The sequence below is a fragment of the Coregonus clupeaformis genome, chromosome 16 (genome assembly GCF_020615455.1).
Source record: "Coregonus clupeaformis isolate EN_2021a chromosome 16, ASM2061545v1, whole genome shotgun sequence".
In the NCBI taxonomy this organism is placed as follows: Eukaryota; Metazoa; Chordata; class Actinopteri; order Salmoniformes; family Salmonidae; genus Coregonus; species Coregonus clupeaformis.
Genome location: NC_059207.1, coordinates 2,517,087 through 2,543,651, shown reverse-complemented (window position 1 = coordinate 2,543,651; position 26,565 = coordinate 2,517,087). Strand labels below are relative to the sequence as shown.

General features: G+C 45.8%; 1 protein-coding gene and 3 non-coding genes across 6 annotated transcripts; all 4 read right to left on the bottom strand.

The window, feature by feature from the left end:
• Positions 1-1,612: 1,612 nt before the first annotated feature.
• LOC121572620 (apoptotic chromatin condensation inducer in the nucleus) lies at positions 1,613-26,442 on the bottom strand. Of its 3 annotated transcripts, XM_045225573.1 has the most exons (18): positions 26,294-26,442; positions 24,743-24,808; positions 24,368-24,479; positions 23,464-23,537; positions 21,423-23,297; positions 20,832-21,392; positions 20,234-20,301; positions 15,715-15,832; positions 11,245-11,290; positions 10,342-10,490; positions 9,862-10,011; positions 3,893-4,070; positions 3,604-3,749; positions 3,257-3,364; positions 2,931-3,038; positions 2,305-2,656; positions 2,061-2,149; positions 1,613-1,978 (listed from the first exon to the last, which is right to left on the bottom strand). In XM_045225573.1, the coding sequence occupies exons 1-18, from the start codon at positions 26,426-26,428 to the stop codon at positions 1,643-1,645; spliced, it is 4,671 nt and encodes a 1,556-aa protein (XP_045081508.1). In that variant the 5' UTR covers positions 26,429-26,442; the 3' UTR covers positions 1,613-1,642. The 3 variants fall into 3 exon arrangements, with proteins under 3 accessions (XP_045081508.1, XP_045081506.1, XP_045081507.1); XM_045225571.1 differs by having other exon boundaries at positions 20,832-23,297; XM_045225572.1 differs by having other exon boundaries at positions 20,234-20,298; positions 20,832-23,297.
• On the bottom strand, positions 20,602-20,720 carry LOC121573086. The gene has a single exon (XR_006001965.2). It is a non-coding gene; the product is annotated as a small nucleolar RNA U6-53/MBII-28 (small nucleolar RNA).
• LOC123492765 lies at positions 23,842-23,960 on the bottom strand. Its single transcript, XR_006661875.1, has one exon. It is a non-coding gene; the product is annotated as a small nucleolar RNA U6-53/MBII-28 (small nucleolar RNA).
• On the bottom strand, positions 24,903-25,021 carry LOC123492766. Its single transcript, XR_006661876.1, has one exon. It is a non-coding gene; the product is annotated as a small nucleolar RNA U6-53/MBII-28 (small nucleolar RNA).
• Positions 26,443-26,565: the final 123 nt, after the last annotated feature.

Here is a 26,565-nt window from a genome sequence, read left to right as displayed (position 1 = left end):
CACCTTTGGGATGAATTGGAACGGTGACTGCGAGCCAGGCCTAATCGCCCAACATCAGTGGCCGACCCAACTAATGCTCATGGCTGAATGGAAGCAAGTCCCCGCAGCAATGTTCCAACGTCTAGTGGAAAGCCTTCCCAGAAGAGTGGAGCAGCAAAGAGGGGACCAACTCCATATTAATGCCCATGAGTTTGAAATGAGATGTTCGACACGCAGGTGTCCACATACTTTTGGTCATGTAGTGTATATCATATATTTACTCATCTCCTGAATAACTCCTTGTTGAATCAACAGTCTACTGGGAACATGATCAACATTACAAAATGTGACTTGAGATACTATACTAAAGAATGTGCTAACACAACATTTAAACTTTTACATTTATTTTTAATTCTTTGTACATTCAGCACTTACAGGAGGAAAAAAATGAGAGCCAAATAAGAATCTGTTTCAAACAAATTTAAAACAATATTAAAACAGTAATAATCTAAGTTTTAAACCCAACCCATGTCTGATTTAATTACAAAAAAAAGAACTGGGAGGGTCTGAGCAAATAAGAGGGAAGAGAGCAAAAATGGGACAGTTTCACGTCGTGCCCCACAGATTCTCAGTGCGTTGGGTTCCCCCTCCCCACTCAAACAACCTATAAAAGAACAGTATACATGCCAAGTGTGCGTCAATGAAATCAGTCCCCCTCCCCAACCCACACAAACATTTCCCTACCCCTCTGACAAGGCAAAAAGACAGTTTCCTAATTTTCTTAAACATATGGTGCTTTCAGTGTAATGACACATTACCAACTTTAACCTTAGTGTGTGGCGAGAGGGCGAGCAGAGCACCACCACACCACACACACTATAACACACAAAAACCATCCAAGGCTGAGATTTACATGATTCATCATAATAAAACGTCAAAGCAGAAAAAAATAACCTTCACATGACCTTAACTAAGGGCCTTGGTACTGGTCCTAGAAAAAATAACTTCACTGGATTTTGGAATACTAAAATTGACTCTAGAACACATTTGGGGGTTGGTAAGCTGGGCTGCTATTTTTAAATGGATTATTACAGAGAACAGTCTTATTACTGTGTGGTTGCAGAGATTGGTGGAACAAGACTCCGTTCCAAGCCTTGAGGCAAACCTCCACCCTTTCTTTCCATTTCTGGTTAAAATGCATGAGAATTTACAGAGCTCAGAATACGCCTCTGGACTGCTTCGTATGAGGAGCTTCAGACAGTTGAGACCGCTATATGAGGAAGAGGGAGAGCGATTGCATCTGAAATGTCACTGTATCTATTCCCTATAGAGGAAATAGGGTGCCATTTTGGAGGCAGACATTTTTCGCTTCACTATCAACATGTGACTAAAGTCTATACATGTAGATGTTTATGAACATGTGAGAGAGATGGCATTACTGCGTGAGGATCTGGGGTTTTCTAAATAGGAGTCTCCCTGGCCCAAAGGACAGGATAGCCAGTGAGGAGGAACAGACTGTTACCCTGAAGACTATGGAAGTGGTTTAAAGGTAAATGAGGGGGACTAGAGCTCTCTCTCAGTGCCTAATTCAATTGTGTGTTGAATTAGGGACTGCATCCACCCCTAACCCCCCCCAACTCTCTCACTCTGTCAAACTGAACACTCAACGGCGTTTGTCTCGGGGGTTGCTACGGCTACGGGAGCGTCGGAACCCTGAAGAGGGTTTAGTATCAGGACCTCTGGGTCTGAAACCACCACTGTCCCTCCTCTTATCCCCCTCTCTGTCCCTCCCTCGCTCCCTCTCTCTGTCCCGGTCTCCCTCAGATCCCCGGACACTCACACTTCCAGTGCTTACCGCAGCTCCTCCCTCCTTCTCTCTGCTTTTAATTCTCTCCTTTCTCTCCTCCTCTCGCTTCTTGTCCTCCTCCTCCAGCTGTTCTTTCCGCCTCCTCTCTCGTTCTTTCTGTCGCTCTTCCCGTTCTTTTCCCCTCTGGTTTGCCTGGGGATACCAACAACAGTAATCAATGACAAAACACACTCCTATCAAGTTGTTGCATTAGGATGAAGTGTTTGTGTCTTACCTGTTCTTCAGTGAGGGGGAGCCAGTATATACAGGGAGCTGCTTTGGTCTTATTGAAGAGGTCGTCTAGTAATTTGGCAGGAGGCTCGTCTGTTGGAATGGATGAAAATAGAGGAGAGAGAGAGAAAGACAGTGAGTTAACATCGTAATAGCTATAGGTTACAAACAGCTTAGATATTAAAACATGTATATGGAGGACAAAAGCAGCTTCTGCGAGGCTTAGGAAAGACTCCATCTCCTCTCACCCTTTTTGTCGGTCTTCTTCTCCTTCCCGTCCCTCTCCTTCCGCCTCCTCTCTCTATCCAGGGAGCGAGATCTCCTCCCTCTCTCCCTCTCCTCTCCTGGTTTGCCTCCGAAGTCTCGAACCTTGTCCCGGTCCCACTCACGTTCCGCCCTGGTTCTCTCCCGGCGTTCCATCTCCCTCTCTCTCTCCGCCCACTGGTCCCGCACCCCTCCGACCACGGCGCGGTCCCCGCGCCCGTCCATCAGAGGGGGCAGCGCGCCCGGTCGGACTTTGGGACCTCCAGGACCCACACCAGGCTGGGGGCGGTGCTCCTCTCTGGGGTCCACTGTCAGCAGGCCTCTGTGGAAGTCCAGCTAGAGAAGGGAGAGAACGAGGGGAAGAAAGGATGAATGAGAGGGAAAAAAACATTTCCCTTGGATTGATAAGAGAGGAAGGGCGTGGTTCAATTTGTGTTAAATAATATAATTTACACGTTGTCTGCACATCAAGCGCCAGCTATTTCTTCCCCCAAGTTAGTTTATGTAGATACCCATTAGTACATCAGGGCTAATATTCCTATGTTCCTAGTGTTTACTAGTACTAGTCCAGTTGTTCCCTGTTGGGTGTGAGAGGGTAGAACAGAATCACCTCGTTCTGCTCACAGAAGTCCACACTGAGGACCTTAGGGTTGCTTTGGGGCCACTTCACCCCGTGGAGAGCAGCTCGCGTGGCCACAGCCTCCTCTGTGCTGGAGTACTGGGAGAAGAGAGAGAGAGAGACAGGTCAACAAAGAACAATGACCAGTTCTTCGAAAAACAACAGTGTGATGTGCGTGGACTTTCAAAGCCATCAGTTTCTCTAGTCCCTAGGCTCAATTAAGTAAATACGGAATTCATTATCTGACAGACTTGAGACTGACAGACAATGATAGTGAAAGATAAACTGGTATGAGAGAGACAATGACAGTTACTCACAGTGACGTAGCAGTGAGACTTGATCTTATCGATCCAGAAGCCATCCTCTGCCACTGAGCCTGTCCTGTTCAGTAGCTCCTTCAGCTGGCCCAGGGTGAAAGGTCGCACCTAATGGACAGGAGAGAGGTCATAGGTCAATCAGGGCCAAAGGTCACTCAGTTCATGATGTTGATTCAAGGTAGAAGTTGCCCTTTTGCAGATCTAGGATCCGTTTATCCTAACCTTAACCATTAGGGAAGAACATTTTAAAAACTGATCCGTGACTAAGAGCAACCATTTCCCAAGATCTACTTTTATGTATGTTATACACTCAAATGAGTGGGTTAAAGACACTGCTCTGAACTCACCAGGTTACAGACGTGGACGATGTTGGAGACTTTGCCTCTGGGCGGAGAGGGCTGTTTGGCGGTGCGGACCGGGTCGTCGATGGTAACAGACACACCTGACTTCTGCTGACTGATGGAGCGACGCACCAGAGTATCACTGGGAATGACTGAGGGAGAGAGATAGATTTAAAGAGAAGGGGAAAAATAAGGGGCAAGGAGCAGGAAGAAAAAGTGGTTAGAAAGAATTGTCATATTAGCCTGAGGCTTGGGAGATGGTGTTACACTTCAGAACTGTTGTGCGGCTAGTTACCTTTCTTAGCGTCGGCGTCGTGAGTAGTGGAGGACTGAGACTCCATGGTGTCTTCTGAGTTGCTGTTCTTCCTCTTCTCTTTCTGTGTCCTCCCTCTGTCACGCTCCGGTTTCTCCTCCTCCTCCTCCTCCTCCTCTCGTTCTCCCTGGCCATTCTCCGGGTTTTCACCTGGGACCACCTATGAATGGAGAAGAGACAACTTAATCACTATTTAGCGCAAGTGAATAACAATAAATGTTTGGTCGTCGATAAAAAGAAAACTGCCTCCGTCCTCACACGCAACTCTTTCACGTTGCTCGTTCCGTGGGTAAGCGAATGCTCCTACCACTGTCTCTCCCAAGCATCTTCGACCGGTGTTTAGGTTTACTGCCCCGCATACTGCTTGTATCAACTGCACTAACTTGCGAGTTCGTGATCTCCCGCTCGTTTAGTAAAGTGCAGCCAGGATCCATACAGTGAGTAAGTCTTCCGCCTTCTCTCTGTTTATCGTACTGGTGCATGTGTGATCAAGTCTCTGTTGCCTGTGTTCATTTGCCATTTCACTGGCGGTGCTTGTTTTCGGGAGGCTGGGTGTGGGTTGTGTTTGCGAACTCATTTTATGTCACAACAAGCTTGGGGCATGGCTTATGCTAGACAGAAAAATGCTGCAAAGGTCAATGCGGAAGAGGAATATGTATCAAGCACTACACTTCATGAACTACTCGATCAACAAAAATAGTTCTATAAAGATCTAATAGATCTGTAAGTCTTTATGGATTCTACCAACAAAAGGGTTGATGATCTGTTTAAGGATTTCATGGAATTTACACAGTTTGGAGTTTACGGAGTCAGAGGTAGAGGAGCTAAAGGGAGTGAATGTCACCAGCCAGACCGCATTCAAAACCATGTCTGAGGATTTTGCAATTTTTCAAACACTTGACAAGCACTCTTCCAAAGGAGACTACCTCGAAAACCAATCGAGGCGCAATAACATTTTAAATCGATGTAATTGAGGACGTAAAGACTGAAACTTGGTATGACACAGAAGTCGAGGCCATGAAACTCCAGGCAGATCAACTCAAACTGGACCCTAAACTCATGGAGATAGAGAGGGCATAGGAATGGCCCTTTCTTTCCCGTTGGACTGCCCAGATCTATAGTGAAGAAACTGCTCAGGTTCAAAGACAAGGAGATTCTCAGGAGAGCCAAGTGCCTGAAGGGAACCAAAATATTCATCAATGAAGACTTCTCCAAAAAGGTACGCCTCAAAAGAAAGGAACTGCTGCCACGACTAACAGAAGAACAAAAAGGCAACATCGCATACTTGGAAGTATGATCAGCTGGTCATTCACCCCCCCTCTCGTAGGATAATGGCAAGTGACTCCACTATAGTCCACTGATTTGACACACGCGCACATATTTACTCTACTTTGTTCATGTGTTTCACCTAACCTCATGACCAAAAACACACATTGCTCAATGTCATAACCCTCAAGTCTTCTGTGATGCTATGTGGACTGTGTCGATGTGCATTCCATATGAAGTGCACCCCATTGATAAAACTAACACAAATGGTTGTATTGGACATGTGAGGCACGTACTTCCATGTTTCTGTTCCACCCTCTGGATGATTCCCACTGTCTCGCTCTCTTAGTTGGGCAGGATATCAACCCTGATAACGTGGTCTTCAACACATTACATATTAATGAAGCAAATTATAAATATAATGATTGTGTTGATCCAGATTCACATTTCCAGAAATGTATCAGAAATAAGTATCACTTGTGATCACTATAATGTGAAGCAATTTAACAACCTGTATAGCAGTTTATCTAATTCCAAGACTAGCTTATTTTCTACCTTTCCTTTGAACGTTTGCAAAAACCTTGTTCATTATCTGTCTTCTCTCAGTCATGAATTTTCCATTGTTGCCCTTTCAGAAAAATGGCTGACTGAAGAGACAACCATGCTTTATGACATGTCTCCTTATAATCCTGTAGCTCAGCTGGTAGAGCACGGCGCTTGTAATGCCAGGGTAGTGGGTTCGATCCCCGGGACCACCCATACACAAAAATGTATGCACGAATGACTAAATCGCTTTGGATAAAAGCGTCTGCTAAATGGCATGTTATTTAGAACATCAAGAGTGGGAGGAGGAGTGTCCATCTTTGTTCATAAATGTTTTCAATTCTTTGTAAGAGAGGACCTCGCACTTACATCTGATAACACTGATGTTGAATCTCTTCCTTGAAATTCCCTCCTGTTCATTTTTTGGTGGTAAAAAAAATCGCCCACCCGATTCTGATATTGGTAGTTTTATTGATATGCTTGGATTTGGTTAATAATTAAGAAAAAAATTGGTTGATTACAACATACATTTATTTAAAGAAGTGAGAACCACTCACTGACATCTGATTTTTTAAATACTTTATACTCCAGCTATCTGTATCCCCTCATCTATAAGCCCACAAGAGTGACCAGTTAGTTCACCTGCCAAACTTATTGATAATATTTTTACTAATTTTTTGAATAATGTGGCTAATAAAGGTATACTTTATACTGACATTTCTGACCACTTTCCAATTTTCCACTTCTCTTTGGCAGCTGGGAATGAACAGATGGGAATGATTAATAGCATTAAAATGTAGAATATTTAACAAAAGTAATTGTGAGCGCTTTAAGATGTTGATTGATGATATTTCATGGGGAAATTTTTATAATCAAGACCATGTGGAGTCTGCTTACCAGACTTCTCACATCTTTCAATTCTGTATTTCACCAGTGCTTTCCCTTAGTTAAACCACATAAGAGAGCAGCAGAAGGGTTCTGGAAACCTTGGTTTACAACCGGTCTCAAAAAATCCTGATGGAAATCTCTTGGATTACATTAAGGGACATTTCCCTTCTCTGCTTCAGTTTGATCCCCCTGATGTAATGGAGGTAATTGGAAACTTAAAAGATATCAGCAGCAGCCTCTAACGTATATCTTCACCAAATCTACGCAAACTGGTATTGTTCCTAAAGATGGAGAAAATTGCCAAAGTTATCCCCCTCTATAAATCTGGGGATCCAAGATATTTTACAAATTATCGCCCAATATCAGTACTATGTTTTTCTAAAATCCTAGAGAAATTGGTATAAGAGAAAGTTGAAACATTTAAAATCAACAATGTATTCTATATGAGCACCAATATGGTTATCGTTAAAACTACTCCACAGATATAGCTCTTTTGCAACTTGAGGACAAAATCTTTACAGCCCTTAACAATGAATACGCGTTTGGCGTCTTTAGATTTATCCAAAGCGTTTGATATGGTTGATCATGAAATATTACTTTCTAAATTGCATTATTACGGATTTCATGATTATACACTACCGTTTAAAAGTTTGGGGTCACTTAGAAATGTCCTTGTTTTTGAAAGAAAAGCAATTTTTTTGCACATTAAAATAACTTCAAACTGATCAGAAATACAGTGTAGACATTGTTAATGTTGTAAATGGCTATTGTAGCTGGAAATGGCTGATTTTTATTGGAATATCAACATAGGCGTACAGAGGCCCATTATCAGCAACCATCAGTCCTGTGTTCCAATGGCACGTTGTGTTTGCTAATCCAAATGTATCATTTTAAAAGGCTAATTGATCATTAGAAAACCCTTTTGTAATTATGTTAGCACAGCTGAAAACTGTTGTGCTGATTAAAGCAGCAATAAAACTGACCTTCTTGAGACTAGTTGAGTATCTGGAGCATAGAAATTGTGGGTTCGATTACAGGCTCAAAATGAACAGAAACAAAGAACTTTCTTCTGAAACTCGTCAGTCTATTCTTGTTCTGAGAAATGAAGGCTATTCCATGCGAGAAATTTCCAAGAAACTGAAGATCTCGTACAACGCTGTGTACTACTCCCTTCACAGAACAGCGCAAACTGGCTCTAACCAGAATGGAAAGAGGAGTGGGAGGCCCCGGTGCACAACTGAGCAAGAGGACAAATACATTTGAGTGTCTAGTTTGAGAAAAAGACGCCTCACAGGTCCTCAACTGGCACCTTCATTAAATAGTACCCGCAAAAACACCAGTCTCAACGTCAACAGTGAAGAGGCGACTCCGGGATGCTGACCTTCTAGGCAGAGTTGCAAAGAAAAAGCCATATCTCAGACTGGCCAATAAAAATAAAAGATTAAGATGGGCAAAAGAACACAGACACGGGACAGAGGAAGATTGGAAAAAAGTGTTATGGACAGACGAATCGAAGTTTGAGGTGTTCGGATCACAAAGAAGAACATTTGTGAGACGCAGACCAATTGAAAAGATGCTGGAGGAGTGCTTGATGCCATCTGTCAAGCATGGTGGAGGCAATGTGATGGTCTGGGGGTGCTTTGGTGGTGGTAAAGTGGGAGATTTGTACAGGGTAAAAGGGATCTTGAAGAGGGAAGGCTATCACTCCATTTTGCAACGCCATGCCATACCCTGTGGACGGCGCTTGATTGGAGCCAATTTCCTCCTACAACAGGACAATGACCCAAAGCACAGCTCCAAACTATGCATGAACTATTTAGGGAAGAAGCAGTCAGCTGGTATTCCATCTATAATGGAGTGGCCAGCACAGTCACCGGATCTCAACCCTATTGAGCTGTTGTGGGAGCAGCTTGACCGTATGGTACGTAAGAAGTGCCCATCAAGCCAAACCAACTTGTGGGAGGTGCTTCAGGAAGCATGGGGTGAAATCTCTTCAGATTACCTCAACAAATTGACAACTAGAATGCAAAGGTCTGCAAGGCTGTAATTGCTGCAAATTGAGGATTCTTTGACGAAAGCAAAGGTTGAAGGACAATTATTATTTAAATTAAAAATCATTATTTCTAACCTTGTCAATGACTACATTTCCTATTCATTTTGCTATATTCCCTATTCAAACTAATTTCATGCATGTTTTCATGGAAAACAAGGACATTTCTAAGTGACCCCAAACTTTGAACGGTAGTGTACATATAATTGGTTATATAGTTATGTTTATGATAGAGAACAATTTGTTTATGCAAACTGCTGTGCATCTACCAGGGCCAAAATACCCTGTGGTGTGCGACAGGGTTCGATAATTGGACCTTTGTTATTCCTAATCTATATCAATGACCTTGCTGCTGTGTCTTCTACCATACTTCCCATTCTCTTTGCTGATGATACCAATTGGATTTTATCACACAACTATTTTGATTCACTAATTAATGAAGCCAACTCAGATACGGCCAAATTTTCTGAATGGTTTCAGACTTTATTGTATTCTCCAGAATCTCAATTGGTGGGAATGAAATGGAACAGTTCTAACTGATGAAAGGTTATCTAATTGATGAAAGGTTATCCTGGAAAGATCATATTCAATTTGTCTGTAGCAAAGTGATATCTGTTGGTATCATCAGAAAGATTAATGGTTTGGTTCATCAGGCTTGCTTCCTAACTCTTTACTATAGCTTAATTTACCCATATCTTATTTACTGTAATATTGTCTGGCCCAGTACATATGCCTCCTACCTACACAAATTACTCATCATACAAAATACATTTACAAGACTAGCCACCTCCTCTAATTACCTGGCTCCATCTGTACCTTTGTTTAAGAAACTACAAATCTTGTCTATTTATGATATTAATGTACATTGCTTAACTGACTGAACAAACTTTTTTTTCATACTTATATTTGGGGTGAGTTTTTGGGCTTCTAACCTCATCCGGACTCTGCTTTTACCAGTTTATCTGTACCGTTCTGTCATTCTTTGGTGCGAATAAATAAAACCTAAATCTAGTTTTAAATGTAGTCTATATACCAATATCACTCCAGCTATCATCAACTTATGGTGGTGCAATTACATTGAATGGCCCGCACAGTAATGTTGTATACACATCTTTGGTACACACATAAGATACACCCCTATGCGTGATTTATACAGTAACCTATTACAGTTCATCTGATCCACTCCCCAGGCCCCTCTCCCCACCTGTGTGACGGTGCGTCTGATCTTGAGGCCCTTGTCCAGGCCCTGGTCCTCCCTGGTGGTGGTGGTGTCCTCGTCCCCAGACAACTGTATGTCATCAGGGTGGAGATCCACCACAGCCTCCTGACTGGGCTTGATGTCTGGGATCAGAGACTGGTAGGAGAGGGGGAGAAAGGAGGACAATAAGTTTGAATGTAACAACTTTGAACGTATGGGCGGCAGGTAGCTTAGTGGGTAAGAGCGTTGTGCCAGTAACCGAAAGGTCGCTGGTTCCAATCCCCGAGCCAACTAGGTGAAAAATGTGTCGATGTGCCCTTAAGCAAGGCACTTAACCCTAATTGCTCCTGTAAGTCGCTCTGGATAAGAGCGTCTGCTAAATGACTAAAATGTAAATGTCTGAATTTAAAGTGATTTTCAGGGTGTTTTTTCTTCTTCAGAATGTGTGTGTGTGTGTGTGTGTGTCTGTGCTACCCAGTCCAGTACCTTGAGTGAGTCTGTGGTAATGCTGATGGATGGTTTCTTGGCGTTGACGGCCGTGCTGGATCCCCACCTCCTCTTCCTCCCAGCGGCGGTCCCGGACTCTGCCTCCCCCCCTGCTGCTGCTCCTCCCTCTGGAGAAGTCTTACTGCCTGCTGAGAGGATAAATAACATGGTTAGTATAGTAATCCAATCTTATTTTTCACATGCGTCGAATACAACAGGTGTAGACTGGATAAGAGCGTCTGCTAAATGACACCAAAAAAAAGAAACAAAAAAAGGCATACGATTCCTGATTGTCTGAGGTGAGAATCTAGTTCCTAATGAATCAGGAAAACTAATATTTTATATGACAGACTCCGTTATGAACACACACCTGTGTCACCAACATATCTTGGCAGAGGAACCATGATTTACTCAAAACGGACTAATCTATGGCTTCTCTTTCGACTGAGCCTGGAATTAGAGGTCTGCGCGGGACTGATTTATTCATCCCGCTGTGCCTGCAGCTTTTCATAACTCACCCGCCCACACCCGCTGGCTTTCTGTCCGACTCTCACCCGCTACCAAAAGAACTAACTGGTCCCGAACCCAACCGCAGTCCCGCAATGTTAATTTTAGGCGTTTGACGCAACTCACCATGGTTCGAGGAATTTGGTTCCCTATAGGCAATATCAAAACGTCAAACATAACTTAATGGGTTAAATTACCAGTTTCTCACGTGACCCATTATGGCTAGCTGTATTACAGATAATCAGTGGGACCCGCAGCATGAAAAATGCCGACGCGCTGCAATGATCTCTGTAGGGACCCACAGCCCTCTACATGGAATGCATCTATAGACTGATGTGATTCTTTTTCTACAGTCTAGATTAGAGGGGATCCAGGACAGGTAACAGTAATACTCACTGGTCAAGGAGATCTTGCGTGCAGCGAACGCTTTAGGAGTGGTGCTCTGGAAAGAGAGAGAGAGGATGTAACAGATACCCCAGGGGCGTGGGGTGAGAAGAGACCCAGATACTGTGTCAACATACTAAACAGAGAGAGAGAGAGGTGGAGGATAGAGAGGGAGAGAACTATCTGACAGGCTCCTATTAAACCACATAAGGAGAAGATGGGGGGGGGGCTCTTGGTCGATACAGAGAGGAACTCCAGACACGTTCACCTCCACCTTTGTTCAAAGACACTGAGAGATTAAGACAAATGAATATGTTCCTGCTGTGTGTAAGTGTGGGTTTAGCACTGCAACTAATCAGTAGACATCTAAAGTACACTCCTACTGGGTTTGTCAGTGTGTTGGCGTAGGCACGGTGGTAATTAACTGAAAATACTCCTACTGCGGTGTTGCTGTGGTGTGGGTGTAGTGCCAACAGAGGACAAACCAAGTGCATAGAATAGGCTATATAAAGGGTATAATTTAAGGCATCAGCAAGCTTTCCTCTAATAGACTGTAGAGACCTGGTTGAGTGTAAGACGGACTGACATTAACTTACTCCTTTTAGCTCCTAGTTGAGTGACAGGGCGTTGTATTCATGTATCTTTATGGGCTCTGGGTCGGGGATGTTAATGTTCAGACCAGGAGGATACCCTTGAGCTAATGGTTAATGATGTCTGGCTCTTCCTGTGTGTGGTAAGCAGAGAGACCGACTATACTGCAACTGTATATCTTTTATAATCAAATAGTGAATAAAAATAAAACGCAACATGCAACAATTTCTACGATTTTGCTGAGTTACAGTTCATGAAAGGAAATCAGTCAATTGAAATAAATTCATTAGGCCCTAATCTATGGATTTCACATGACTAGGCAGGGGTGCAGTCATGGGTGGGTCTGGGAGGGCATAGGCCCACCCAATTTGGAGCCAGGTCCACCCACTGGGTTGCCATGCCCAGCCAATCAGAATGACTTTTAACCCACAAAAGGGCTTTATTACAGACAGAAATACTCCTCAGCATATATAGTCTTCATTTTGTTGCCCATAAAATGTATATGTACAAAGGCCTGTGTTTGTGCCTAAACATCTACATACAATGCTGTGAGTCAGTGTTTGGGTTGTGACGAAGTGTTCAATGTCACAGAGGTGGAGGGGTGGGCGCTGGAGACCTCGTCTGTCAGACCAGAGACACCTGAGCAGGTCTGGGCTGATACTGCAGTTCCAATTCAGTGGAGGATTCAAATAAAGAATGGTGTTCTGACAGGAAATGCATGCAGACACTTAGGATAGGCTACATATAAAATTAGGATGTTCTATCAACTTGAAACTGCAGTAATCATGACAGTTTAAAAGGGTTTATATTGAGTTAAACATAGCAAAATGAAGTCAATCCTCCAGTCGAAGTAAACGACCAAACAGATCTGAGAAGAAACTATCTGACATTACTTAACAGTTATTTAAAAAAGTAAAATATCTCAAATAGAGAGAAAAATGACAAGTCATTTCCTGGTACCATTGACACCTGATTCCTCACTGGCTTGGCTATGGCCCAACCGCACGGCAGTGTGTACTGTATCTAGGCAACAAGGGTCCAATCAGAGAAGGCAGAGGAGTGAGGGCGGGACTCGATTTGAGTGTGCTGAATGGTGATTAGCCGGCAGGCAGGAAGTGATCTTAGCTTTGGACTTTTTTTCTCGAACGGGAGGGGGAAGAGGGCTTTTCTCAACTGACTGGTGCTTTGCTTGATAAAGAGTCATTTTGCCTTTGGCTTGTGAGGCAAGGGATTCCTGAATGGATGGTTTATCGACAAATAGGGGTCAAAACTTTTGAGGTCCCAATATAAACAAATCGGATCCCTTGATGTACATGACAGAATTTGCGTGACGTATAGACTTGCAAAGTTGCAGCTGAAAAGTCTCTGATGGTGTAATAATCAATAGTCCAATGAGACCACAGATTGAAGTTGAAGTCCATTATGGCTTGAGTAGTTTTATAAAGGTTCAGTGAGGGGGAGATGTTCTATAAATAGCTTTGAAAGTCTCTTACAGATGTCTGGGCAAACACCCCGTTGTCAATTCAGAATGTAGGCTATTAGCACACACACTGATGACGTATTCTGTGTGCACTGTAACCAGATTTGCCAAAAAAATGTCCTTTCGTATTTGCTTTGAGTGTCTTTGATGCAGGTGAAAAGTTCAAATCAGATCCAGAAGTCTGATGAGGGCTGACCAGCCAATCAAGACCCAGGTTGGCTGCTGGCCTGGCAGGTCAAGCCAATAGGAGCATTCGGAACAGGGGAATGAGCCAATGAAAAGGGCCCGTAGCAACAAAACAGTTCCATAAGTTCTTGCACTCAGAGGTTAATGTCTTTATGAGAAAAGATGTAGTCCAAAATCATGTTTTAAGTCCATTTCAATAATCCACTTGAGTGTCTACATTGAAGACACATAGCTAGGAGACGTATCAGAGAAAGTCAACTTGGTGTCGTTTCCGATTATCGGTTTGGTCCTTAGCAGTGTGTAGGTGGAACCAGTTCATTCAAGTCAATGAGGCAGAAATCATCTGCCGGTTTACAGTCCTCTCAACCAGTAGGGGGCAGACTGGCAGGAAGACACAGGGAGATAAACAGCAGGAAGTAGCAGTGCCTCTGGCCTCATCTTGTCTGCAACGAGTCCGTAGTCCACGTTCTCTCTCTGTGCGGGTGTGGAGAGTAGCTGTAGCTTCTCCACAAAATGGCGGAAGGAAGGGAAGGCGACAACAGGAGAAAACGTCCCCCTCCCTCTCTCTCCACCAGGCAGTCCAGTGAGTGGGCTTCCCTCCCCAGGGTTCTGGTGCTGATTGTGGTTGCGTGGCTTGTTGTGTTTCTGCAGGTTTTGGCTGGCTCAGCTCTGGGCGTTGGTGGGTCAGGCTCAGGCCCTGTGGTTGGCTCAGGGCTGGGCTTGCAGGCTCAGCCTCTATTTCTGTGGTTGGCTCAGCGCTGGCCTGGGCTGGAGGTTAGGGAAGGCCTTGGTGGTTCAGCTTCTCTCTGTATGGCTCAGCGCTGGTCTTGGCTGGAGGATTAGAGGGGAGGCCTTGCAGGCTCTGGCTCTCTGGTTCTCTCTCGGAGGCTAACTCAGTGCGGTCAGGTGTGGTGTAGTAGTAGCTCTCACTCTGGGGCCTAGATCAGGTACAGCCGAGGCGCTTGGGCATAGCGGGGCAGGAGTTGGAGGAGGAGTAGTAGTACGCAGGTACCATTAGGGGCAATGGAAGAGGCATGGGCACCTTCGTAACAAAGCAATCAATGGGGTTTTAAAACAGCAGTCACACCAAGAGAGATAAAGAGATCATGGGAATGACAGAGATAAAGATGGACAGTCAGGCTAGAGAGAGCGCGAGAGGGAAAGAGATAGAGATCATCAGTAGAGAGAAAAATAGAGAGCAAGAGTCAGTTGTGGAGAGAGAGAAAGAAAGCAGAGGCAGAGATGGAAAGAGAAGGGGGGGAGAGAGAGAGACAAAGAGGTGGAGAGAAGAGGAGGGAAAGAGAGAGGAGGGAGAAAGCCTTGATGCATCTCTCCCCACACACTCTGTCAGGGGCTATTACTCATGCAAACCCTGAGGTCACGGTCCCAAACACACACGGTGAGGGTGAGCCATTTCAAAAGGGTTTATTTAGCTGAATACCAATAGCATTAGCTTATAATCTGCAATATGTAAAAGAGAAGAATATTCTCTGAAGTTATCTCATGATAGATCAATCAAAATGAGGGTCCTATTAGCCATGGAACATTGCTGGTTTACAGCATTGGATCTGACTCAAGTAGGGAAGGACAACCAAATAAATGTAACTCTGCTTCCCTTTGATGGCTCTGTAATGATTATTACTACAAAACTGTATGGCCATTATAGGATTAGTGAAAATGTGTGTATATTTATCTGAAAGTGAGTGTTACTTTAGCTTGTGATAATAAGGAGGAATGTGACTGTAGATTAACTTAACTCACCCTCTCTCACAACCACACACTGACACCCACACTGACCAAACAACATCGTGATGTGGAGCATGCATGCAGTCTGTGTGGAGTTCACATCTTATTTCACACCCCATTAGGGATGAACCGCCTGCAGTCGAGTCGCTTAGGCAACTGCTCTATGAAAATAATGACTACATAATAATGTGTGTGTATGGCACCTCTGTGTGTGAGTGTATGTTGCAAAGAATGGCTGTATCAAACTCAGTCAAAGGACGAGGAGAGGTTAGATCGTTCAGACCCATACCTATGGGTATTTTAACTCTATCGAAGCCATAGTTACAAGGGGGTTAGTATGCTCGTTCACTGTTATCCCGACACATACAGAAGTATCCCTCTATGGACATTTAACAGTGTCCCAAATGCCCCCCCCCACTGTTAGACCCTTGCTCCCAGTACCCTCCCAGTACCCAACCCCTCCCTCTCAGCGGCCTTACCTCCTCCATACGGCCCTCACTGTTCTGTGGGTCCCCGACGGGGATGGGCTGGGTCTGGCCTGGGTCTGGCCTCTCCAGAGGGCAAGACGGCTCTGACAGGGAAGATTGCTTTACCTCCCTGGGGGAGAAAGAGGGAGGGAGAGAGGGTAGGGTAGAGAGAGCAGATTATCATACAAAGATCTGAATTAGGAAAATGTCATAAAATCTAAGACATAGATTACATCTGTGGTCTTTTGTCCTACCATCTCTCATTAGCCATGAAAACGAAAAAGAATCTCGTACGAAGTAACTAAAATGTATCCCTCATTAAAAAGCAGAGAAGAGAAGATGGATGGGAGGCTACCTCTACCTCGGAGAAGAGAGCCGGAGACACACAGAGGACAGATGGAGGACGAGGGAGAGCGAAGGGGAAGTTGGTTGAGGCCAGTGATCTGGGACAGTGTACTATAAATAACTTACTCAAACCATCAGGCAGCCAACTGACACCCAGCGCTGGGGTCACAAATACACCTCAAAACAAACTACTCATAAGGTCAGTCACACACAAAGACTGACCAACAAAGACATCCTGCTGACTAACCAAAGGCTGCATACGTACACAAATTGAGGTGATCATTTACAGGGTCATAACGTCACTGACTGCCAACTAATTGGAAATATTCATTATTGCATCCTCAAGCCTTCCACCTCCTCCACACCGAAACAAAGTAATTGTTGTGTGTGTGTAGCTCTTACCCCCTCCAAACACCTGCAATGTGAGGCCTGTGATGGGGCTAGGGGCCAGATGTCTACTAGAACTCGACCCCAATGGGGCAGCAGTGTAGGAGCAGCCTGTCCCATAAGTGATCATTAAGAGAGTGTGTGTGTGTTGGGGTGAGGAACTACCCCTATGTTTCATGAGAGGCCGCTATTTTTTCCATTTCCTCCTTTATCGTTTAATCCTTGCGCCACACATTCAGCATTGATTGTACATGTGGTACCCGCAAGAGACAGTCTCATCAACAGTGAGCCTTGGGAGAAGGAAAGTGATGTCACACCATAAGGGTACACAGACACGACTTGCTGGCTAACAGATGTCTTGTGTATTAATGAACTCCCATGGTGACACTCATTTAACATCACCACAACTCATCTCGCTGAACAATCTGACACCAGAGCCATATATTTATACAAGGAGCATAGAAAACGACATGTGAAGAAGTGGACACTTAAATCAGGAATACCCAAGGATTCATGCAGTGGGACATGCGTTATATAATCTATAGATTCATACCAATGATACGTGTGTATGAATCCAGGGGTATTCCTGATTTAATTGTCCACTTCTTCACATATCGTTTTCTATATATCACACACCGATTCATACGGTGAGACAGGCAGCTTTCTTTATCATTTAAATATATAAAATGGTCTCTAAACATCCATTGTATTCACAGTGAGTGTGGGTGAGCTTTAGTACACACCAGAAAAACATGTTATGACAGTCAAGAGTAACGAGGAAGTCATTCGTTGTTTAATAAAACGAAACGCTGCTACTGCATGATTCTCACAATGATGCCTTTAAGCCAACCACTACCAGCTATATTAGTTATTTATCTGCGTAATGGATCCTTTGGTACTCGAGACTTAAAACATGAGTGACCACGGAGTTACCCCGGTATCGCCCATCCCCTCCCCCCCAACACGAGGCCATTGGATCCACACCCCCCGTGAACGTGGAGAGAGCGAGACTCGCGTACACGTTGTATGTAATACACTTCGTATCTAATAATCAAACGCCCACGTCTATAGTTGACCGTGACAACGCACGAGTCGAAAGTTTAGCCATAATCTGAATATAAAGGCACCAGAACCGCAGGTTGAACGAGGGTTTGATACATGACACAAGTGACAAGCTATCAGCACTAGCTGCGCGGTAGCGACTAGCGATGAAACCAAGGGTAGCAGCTAGCAACGTAATGCCTAACCCCTCTCCCTCTAGTTCGCCATCTTACCCGTTTTTGTTGCCTTCTGACAGCATATTGCCGGGCTGGAACCCCCGACAGCCAACGCTCTATCGTAATCGATTACTCCGGTCAAACGAGGTTTAAAATCGAGAAATCCTTATGCAGCTGCGGGGTTTGTGCACTGCGACGGTATCAGAGTAGCAATACACGCACGACGGCCATATTGGATAGCGAGCCGGGAGGGGAATTTAGTGTGATAGAGCGAGGACAGGTCTATCTTCTCAGCTAAGGCAGAGAGGAAGAAGCGAGAGGGTTTACTCCACCCAAAACCAGACCACGAAAATAATACCACGAAATTAGGAATATTTGTAAAGAAGTCAATGAGTGTCAACTTTTTTTAAAAAGTACTTTATATCGGAGTTGTGCCTCGTGTTCACACGCGTATCTGCCCTCATTGGCTAATATGATCCCACCTGATCTCGCCTCCCCCCGCCTGCCATCCATCTTTGAGGACATGCATTTCCATTGTTAGAGCGGTCACTCGACCATCTTGTCAATAATAGATAATGGCCAAGGCCACACCGGCTGTGGCCCTGCCGCATTGAGCGCATGACAAAAAATATGACTACCGTTTTTTTGGTCCATACTATCTGGGATCTTTGGACGTCCCAACGCTGACGTTACCAATGATGTATATAAACCCTGTATTGCGATTGCTATGTATTGGTCAAGGAGAGGCTTTGAAGCCGCCGGTCGGCCATATTAAAACATATTGGCACTCCCCAGAAAGAGCAGTCCTCCATAGGAATGAATGGAATTGTACAGTATTTCAATTAAAATGTTAAGGACAAAATTACATAATTGTTGTTGTTGTAGTGGGACAGTATCATTAGAACAAAAAAACAGATGCATGAAGGTGTCTGTAATAGATTAAGTGGCAAAAACAAAATGTAGACATTAATAAATTATTCATATAGCTTCCAAAATATTATTTACAACGGTTGGGGAGTGCCAAGATGGAGGCGCGGTGGCTTCAAAACAGCGCCCCGTTAGCCAATTAAAATAATTGGACGTTAACCAATTGAAGTTTACATTTAAAATGGTAGGGGTTACGGTTAGAGTAGGGACGTCCCAACTTTTCCGCATATAACCGTTGCCTTTTCCATAATATGTAGTCGTGTGAGTAAGCATTTTGATTGTTTACAATGCTGCTGGAGAAGCTAACGCTATATTGTAACAACTTTACAGTTGGGAGTACAATTGCATCGAATTCTACATTGGGCAGAAATGATCGTTTGAATCAGTTAAGTTTCCTCTCACGACCTCTACAAGTCAGAATGTTGAATAAAAACTATAAACTTTTTAAAGTGCTGGTAGTGCGTTCAGATTTCTATCGCCTGATGCATGCACACAAGATTTTTTTTAAATACATGCACGAGACGCATGCATACTTGCCGTGCACGTGTTTACATGGTTCTGCGCATGCTTCAGGTGATAGAAATCTGGCATGTAGAAGTCTTGAAAGGAAACTTTCCTGATTCAAAACGCTCATTTCTTCCAGACTTAGAATTAAATGCAATTCAACGTCGGGTTTCCAGGCAAGGAGTAGAGTAGCTACAATGTATAAAGCTAAAACATTGTTGCAAACTCTGTTTGGTGTTCTGGCCAACTTACAGTATCAGGTCTATATGGAAGACACCATTCACATTTTCTTCCCAATTTATCCTTGTCAAATGTCCAAACCAGAAGTCAAGCCAAAACATCTGTCATTCATCAAAACACAATAAAACCAATGAAACATATACTTCACTCATGGTCATTGATAGACATTCAAACGTCATGATGATGAGGCAAGACACATACAGTATACATCTGCACACACACATCCACACACGTTTTCTGATGGTGCTTCCTGCTTTTATTATACTCTTTAAACTCTCAATTGCTACCTTGCGACGTCCATCCACCCCTGGAGTCCAATCCTCCACGGATCAATGACCAGAATGAAGTGTTCAGCATGTGTTCAAGTAATAATATAATAATAATATGCCATTTAGCAGATGCTTTTATCCAAAGTGACTTACAGTCATGCGTGCATACATTTTTTGTTGTTGTGTATGGGTGGTCCCGGGGATCGAACCCACTACCCTAGCGTTACAAGTGCCGTGCTCTACCAGCTGAGCTACAGAGGACCACATCCAAAGACACATTCACATTGCAGACAAAAAAAAATGCCAGCAGAGCCAAGAGACATTGGTAGAGGAATAGATTATATGATATGGACTGTTGTAAACCTACAAACTGGCATTTAGGATTGTTTTCAGTTCTTGTGGGAAGAAATGAATTAAGTGAGAGACAGGTGTGAGATGGAGTATGATTTTGTGAATCTGTGTAGGCCTATATCAGCAACACCGTGAGCACATAATGTCACTTGTTTTTGAAAGGTTTGCAGGAGCTTCCCCTCAAATGTGAGCACCTCACCAAGGATTGTTTATGTGAAGTGTGTGTTCGTGCGTGCAAAGAACAGCAAGGAGTGTGTGTGTGAGAGCAACTCAAATGGTACTATGGCTGACCTGGCAGGTTGGTTCTTCTCTCCTCTGTCCAGTCTTCTCTTTTTATCCCCTTTTCCTGTGCCAGTCTTCTGATAAACAAATAAAGAGTGAGCAAATCACAGACAATTGGCAATATATAGCAAAATATCAACGTGTTCTGTTAAGAGACCAAAAGTGTTCGAGACACTTCTATAACAGTAAAGAATCAACTTTTATATCAGTAAATGTAGTCAAATAAAGAAAAAAGTTAGACAAGAAAGATGGGGATTTGTTAAGGAGCAAGGCGTAGGATTGTATGAGGGAAGAGAGGTTATGTTAATTGTTAGTGGGGAAAAAAATATAAAGAAATAAGCATGGCATGTGCAGGTGGTGAAGCATCTTTCACTAGTTCTCCTCAGCCCACACTGAACCAGTCAGTATGAGAAGGTGAGTTTAACTCACTTGCACCCAGAGAGACACACTGTCAATCTGGCGCATCAGTATTAGCATGGCGGGATCATCATCGGAGAGAAGCATAAGCAAGAACTAATGTGTAGACTGCTCTAGCACTGGATTGTGATGATAGCTTGTCATTGCAGAGAGAAAGATTGATTGACATCCAGATTAGCCAATCACTAACCTTCTTTTTTTTGTCCCGGGAGGAGGTGGAGCCAGAGGTACGTGACGAAGAGGATCCAGAGTCCGAGGATGAAGAGTCGCCACCACTGGAGGGGGATGACCTCCTGTGCCTCGCCCTCTCCCCCAGTCTGCCTCGCTCTTCTTCCTTCAACCTCTCATATTCCTTCCTCCTCCCCTCATCTTCCTTCCTCCTCCTCTCTTCTTCTCCCTTACCTGGGTAAGAAGGGGGCAGAACAGGTCCCATGGGCTCAACCTCAACAGTCTTTTCAGGTCCCCTTCTCCTGGTCTCCCCGGCTTTAGAAGTCTCCTTCTCCGCCTGGCTGTCACGCTCCTTCTCCTTCTGGCTGTCACGCTCCTTCTCCGCCTGGCTGTCACGCTCCTTCTCCTTCTCCGCCTGGCTGTCACGCTCCTGCTCCTTCTCCTTCTGGCTGTCACGCTCCTTCTCCTTCTGGCTGTCACGCTCCTTCTCCGCCTGGCTGTCACGCTCCTTCTCTGCCTCCGCCTGGCTGTCACGCTCCTTCTCTGCCTCCGCCTGGCTGTCACGCTCCTTCTCTGCCTCCGCCTGGCTGTCACGCTCCTTCTCCGCCTCCGCCTGGCTGTCATGCTCCTTCTCCGCCTGGCTGTCACGCTCCTTCTCCGCCTGGCTGTCACGCTCCTTCTCCATCTTCCCATCGTCTCCAGTTTTCCATCCAGGCTTCTCCACGGACGCCTTGTTCAGTGCAGTGACCTCCATGGTGTCGTCTGTGTGCTGCTGGGCCCCTGAGACAAGGACCACCTGGGGTCTCACAGATATACCATGGGGTTCAGGGGGTTCCCCTGGGGTGGTCACCACCACTGACCCCTGCTGCACAGGTTTGGGACGGGAGATCATGGAGCCGGAGGAGGTGTCGGAGAACATGCGGAGCTTCTTGGGGGCGATGGCAGGCGGGGGGGTGGTGGTGGTCGTCATGGCTGAGCCGGGAGCGGAGGATAGGGGTTCGTCCCTGCCGAAGGGTGACATTTTAGGGGTGTCTCCCTGGTCCTTTGCAGGCTCCTCTGACCCCCCAGACCCAAACTGTGAAGACGCAGATGGAAGCGTCAAGTCACGTCCACGCTGCCATGGCGGCAGATGACTCTCCCTCTCCTTCTCTTCCTGTTTCTCCCTCTCCTTCTCCGCCTGCTTCATCTTCCTCTCCCTCTCCTCCACCTGCTTTGTCTCTTTCTCCGTCCTCTTCTGTGCCGTCTCTCCAGATGGACCCTGGGGCTCGGTGGTGAGGGTTATGCTGGGGACAGCTGCCACCGACAGCAGAGGGACAGGATGGGACTGGGGCTGGGCTCCTGATCCAAACATAACCACGGGTGCAGGGACCTCAGGTACAGTGACGAATCCCGTGTGCCCTGCGCTGCTGCTACCTCCTGTGTGGGTGATAGCAGCCCCAGGGAACCTGACCACCCCAACCCCCGGTCCTGCTCCAGCTCCTGGGCTGCTCCCAACTCCATCTCCTGGTCCGGAAGCCTCCCCTCCAGGACCTGTCTGGCCATCCGCCAGCGCACCCTCGCCTCTCTTACCGAAAGCTCCCTCGGACGCCATCTTGCGGGCCAGCAAAGAGAGGGGTCCGGGCCGGCGCTGGGCTAGGGGCTCTGGGCTGCTAGATCGGGAGCTGGAGTCAGAGTCCTGCCTCTGGAGGCCACCTGGAGGGGGGCGGACAGCCACCCCAGCTCCTTCTGACTCCTCATCCATGTCGGGTGGACTTTGTTTGGGGGTGTCGGGGAGGGGGAAGGAGAGCTCTGGGGGTGGAGAGGGGGGCGGGGTGGGCTGGCGGAGCTGCATGGGGGGCTGGTGTACTACCTGCTGAGGGGGGATGTGTTGCGGAGGCTGGAGCTTGCGTCTGGATCGCTCTCGGGCCGCTGGGACGCTGGGGGAAGGCTGCTGGGGCTGTGGGGGAGGGGCACATCCTCTTCCGCCACCTCTCCTCGCCCCCGCCGCAGGTCCCCACTCATCTTCATCCTCCTCACTGCTGTCATCATCGTCACCGTCTTCCTGGACGCGGTTACCGCCAGCTGCTGCACGGGCGGAGCGGCTGAGGTGGAGTACGGAGTGGGCAGGTCGGTCGTCATCCGCCGGGGCGGTGCCTTCCTTCTCCTGGGTCTGGGCGCGGGAGGGCATGGACGGGGGCAGGCCCTGGCGCTCTGGGTCCCCTAGGACGCGCACCGACAGGGAGGCCACAGCTCGGGGCGGGGAAGGGGTGGTGGGCTCCTCGTGGTGGAGGCCATGTTGGAGGGAGGGACGGTGCTGCATCCAGGATCCAGGACCTCCAGGGGCGTTAGGGGACTCTTGGGGCACAGAGCTTGGGCCAAAGTCTGGTCTGCGAGACATCATCCCTTGGCCCATCATCATCCCTTGGCCCTGGTGCCCCATCATCATCGGCCCTCCTCCTCCTTCTTCCTCAGCCCGGGTCAGTGGGGGCTGGGAGGGCATGGGGCGATGCTGGGGTGGGAGAGGAGAGGTTGGGGGAAGAAGACAGAGAAATTGAGACTGTTTGCTCGGTTGATATGAACAATATAACATATAGGATAATAAATATATCTGGAGGACCGTTCGAATGTGGTTGGCTTTTTAGCGTCTTCTGCTTCTGTCTGTGTAAGTTACTGACCTTGTCAGGGTGGTAGGAATCACTGTCGTTGCCCTCCTCTGTTTGCTCCTCCTCCTCTGGGCCCGCTGGGCTTTCTGTTTCACAGAAAGGGGAAACACAGGTTAGATGTCAGGGGTCAGAGTTGACCTAATAAAAGGCCATGCAGCACACTCCATTTGTTTGACAACAAAATAAGCTTTTTGCCCATTTAGAAAGGATGGAACTGGGATGTCTGCAGACTACAACTCAATTGGGAATGGAATAAACAAAGACTGCTCACTCACTTACCAAAATAAACTGGTATACAATAATACATTCAACTGACAGACACAGAAGTAGTATTAGTAGCCTTTTGGGTAAAATATATTACAGCGGGAATCGTGGTTAATTCCTAGTAGTTCTCCTCAGCTCACACTGACCCAGTCAGTATGAGACGGTGAGTTTAACTCACTTGCACCCAGATAGACACACTGTCAGTCTGATGCATCAGTATTAGCATGGCGAGATCATCATTGGAGACAATAAGGACATAACATGGTGTGAGAAATGAAATGGGCACACTATCCATATATGCTGATGAGGAGTTCACTCTGGTACATCCATATGCAGATGTGAATGGCACTAATCTAACTGCCCTCCATTCAGGTATATACCGTTGTTAACAACACTATTGTGCCACTATTTATACAAACATACATACATACATACATGTGCCAACTGCACTAATCTATGGGGCCATCGTCCATTGTTCAGCAGATGTCCACACTAGCACCACTTAGAATGCATGCTCAAAACATTGCTTCACACTAAGTAGTATGCTAGTGTGGATATTGGAACAATGTTCCAATGCCCACTCCACACTAGCATTCCATGCTAAGTAGTGTATGCTAGTGTGGATATTAGAGCCTGATTGTGGATGTCTTACCGTCGGCCTCGGCTGCCTCCCGGGCCTCCCTCTCCAGTCTCTGGCGGAGGAGCTCCTGCTGCTGGGCCAGGTACTGCTTTATAAAGCTGTTCTGGCTCATCTCCTCCCCAATCTAAACTCACAGGGGATATAGGCACAACATTAGAAAACAGGAAGGGAAAGGCTATCTTTGTATTTGAATGATACAGGACTCATCTTCACCCCAATCTAAGAATATATAAGATAGACAACCTTAGAAATGTAATGCTACAGGTAGGTATCTAATTAATTTGAGGGTAAAAAAAAAAAAATACATCTCTGGTCAAACACACAGATGACTGACAATTAAATCAGGTAACTCCACCTAGTGTTGACTCTGTTTGCTTGGGCTCTTACCTGGGAGTTGGGCTGGAGCCCAATATGGGGAGTGGAGGTCCTCTGAAGATTCTCCAACATTAGAGCCTAAAACAGAGAGCAAAAGGCTGGTTGAAACACATACATCACCATGCTGTTGTATTTTCGCAAAGATGTAGGTGAGTAAGAGCTATTTGTGCATTCTCCTCAGCACACACTGATCCAGTCAGTATGAGAAGGTGAGGCTAACTCACTTGCACCCAGAGAGACACACCGTCAGTCTGGTGCATCAGTATTAGCATGGCGGGATCATCACCGGAGAAGCAATAAAAGCAATACAGTACTAAACATTCAACATTTACATTGTAGCAAAACTAAACACATTCTTCCATGCACATACATGAAATCAGTCAACAAATAAGGGAGATAAATGTAGCATCATAGACAGGACAAAAACCTGTTGTTCCCAAGCCAACTCCAGCTGGAGTTGTTTCTGTGCTGTTGCAGCTGCAAGTGATGCCCAAAACGTCATCATCGTGGTCGGGAGCAGGGTCTCAAACACTATTTCTCTCTGTCCTGTCCTCTGCATGGATATTCTCTTCTAATGAACAAACCCGTTTTTATTCCGTATAAATAGGGAACGTAGAAGCGACAGGGATCGTTCGTTGGTCAGTTACATAGGAGGGGGGCCCAGCCAAAGCTTCATGGCGATACGTAAATCCAAATCGACTCGGGTCATTGAGTTTATAGAGTGCCAGCCAGTTTCGATTGCTCTTCCAATTACATTTGCAAACCTTTAGCTTGCATTCAATTGGAAATGCGGAAGAAGAATACCCCATTTTCACACACAGGAAATTGTAATAAAACATGCAAAAGAAACTGCATGGCTGATTAAAGAACGTGTCGTTATAATTGTGTGATTGCGGAATATTGTGTGCAGTTGTTATTACGCCACTTATGGGGCAATTATAATGCAATTGGGTATTGGCTCAGACGGTGTGCACATTATATTCAGCATTAGTTTGCAGGAAAGCGATATGTTTTTCAGTTGTGGTAGTGTTTAGGAACATTTATTTTAGTAAAATAGATAATTGAAGATGAAAATAAAAGCAATTTCACGTTAATTAACTCCAAAACATGCTTGCCTTGCTAAGCTAACTATGTAACTAGCGAGCTAATGTAAACGGCGCATATGGGCAGGCGCGTACCCAATCACCCTGCCCCTCCTCCTCTCACAGAACGCTGGCCCGAGCACAGCAGCTCAAAAATACAGTAGAGGGACTACCGCTAGTTAGCTCGCTAGCATAAACACACACACACTCCGGTTGGGCCTTCAGTTCGGTCCGTGCAACACATCTCAACTTTGAAGAGTGTTGTACCACACTAGACATAGTTCTACATTTGCTTCGACATCTTGAAACACACTGATGCATAATTCGCTAGACCTGAAATCCTCCGCACGCGTATGCGTGCCAAATATTATGCATTCCCACTCCCGAACCACCGACACACGGCCTATAACCCCACTCTCTATAGCCTCCTGCTGAACTTGACCAGCTTGTTGATAGAAGCAAAAACCTGAGCCAAGCTTACCCCTTTCAGTCGCTTAATGAGTGTATTTTTCGCCCCGCTTTTAGGGAGGCATCGTTGCTCCAAAGCGGCTTTCAAGTCTGCCACACGGAGCGATTGTAGAGGTTTACCATTCAGCGTAACATCTTCATCCGCCATTTTGCTTTCCTGTCACTCGCTCTGTCGACTCGCTCGAGCTCCAACAGGCGTCGCTACGTCCTCCGAATCCCCGCCAACGTCACGGTTCGGCAATCTCCGGAGGGGGTGGAGAGAGATCGCTTTCCTACTGTGGTTAC

Excerpts from the sequence above, each read along its gene's own strand:
- LOC121572620 (XM_045225571.1), bottom strand. The coding sequence starts at position 26,428 with ATGGCGGATGAAGATGTTACGCTGAATGGTAAACCTCTACAATCGCTC. Across the intron at positions 24,480-24,742 it reads GGCTCCAGCCCAACTCCCAG|ATTGGGGAGGAGATGAGCCA; the intron begins GTAAGAGCCCAA and ends CTGTGAGTTTAG. Across the intron at positions 10,012-10,341 it reads TTACCACAGACTCACTCAAG|TCTCTGATCCCAGACATCAA; the intron begins GTACTGGACTGG and ends CTCTCCTACCAG.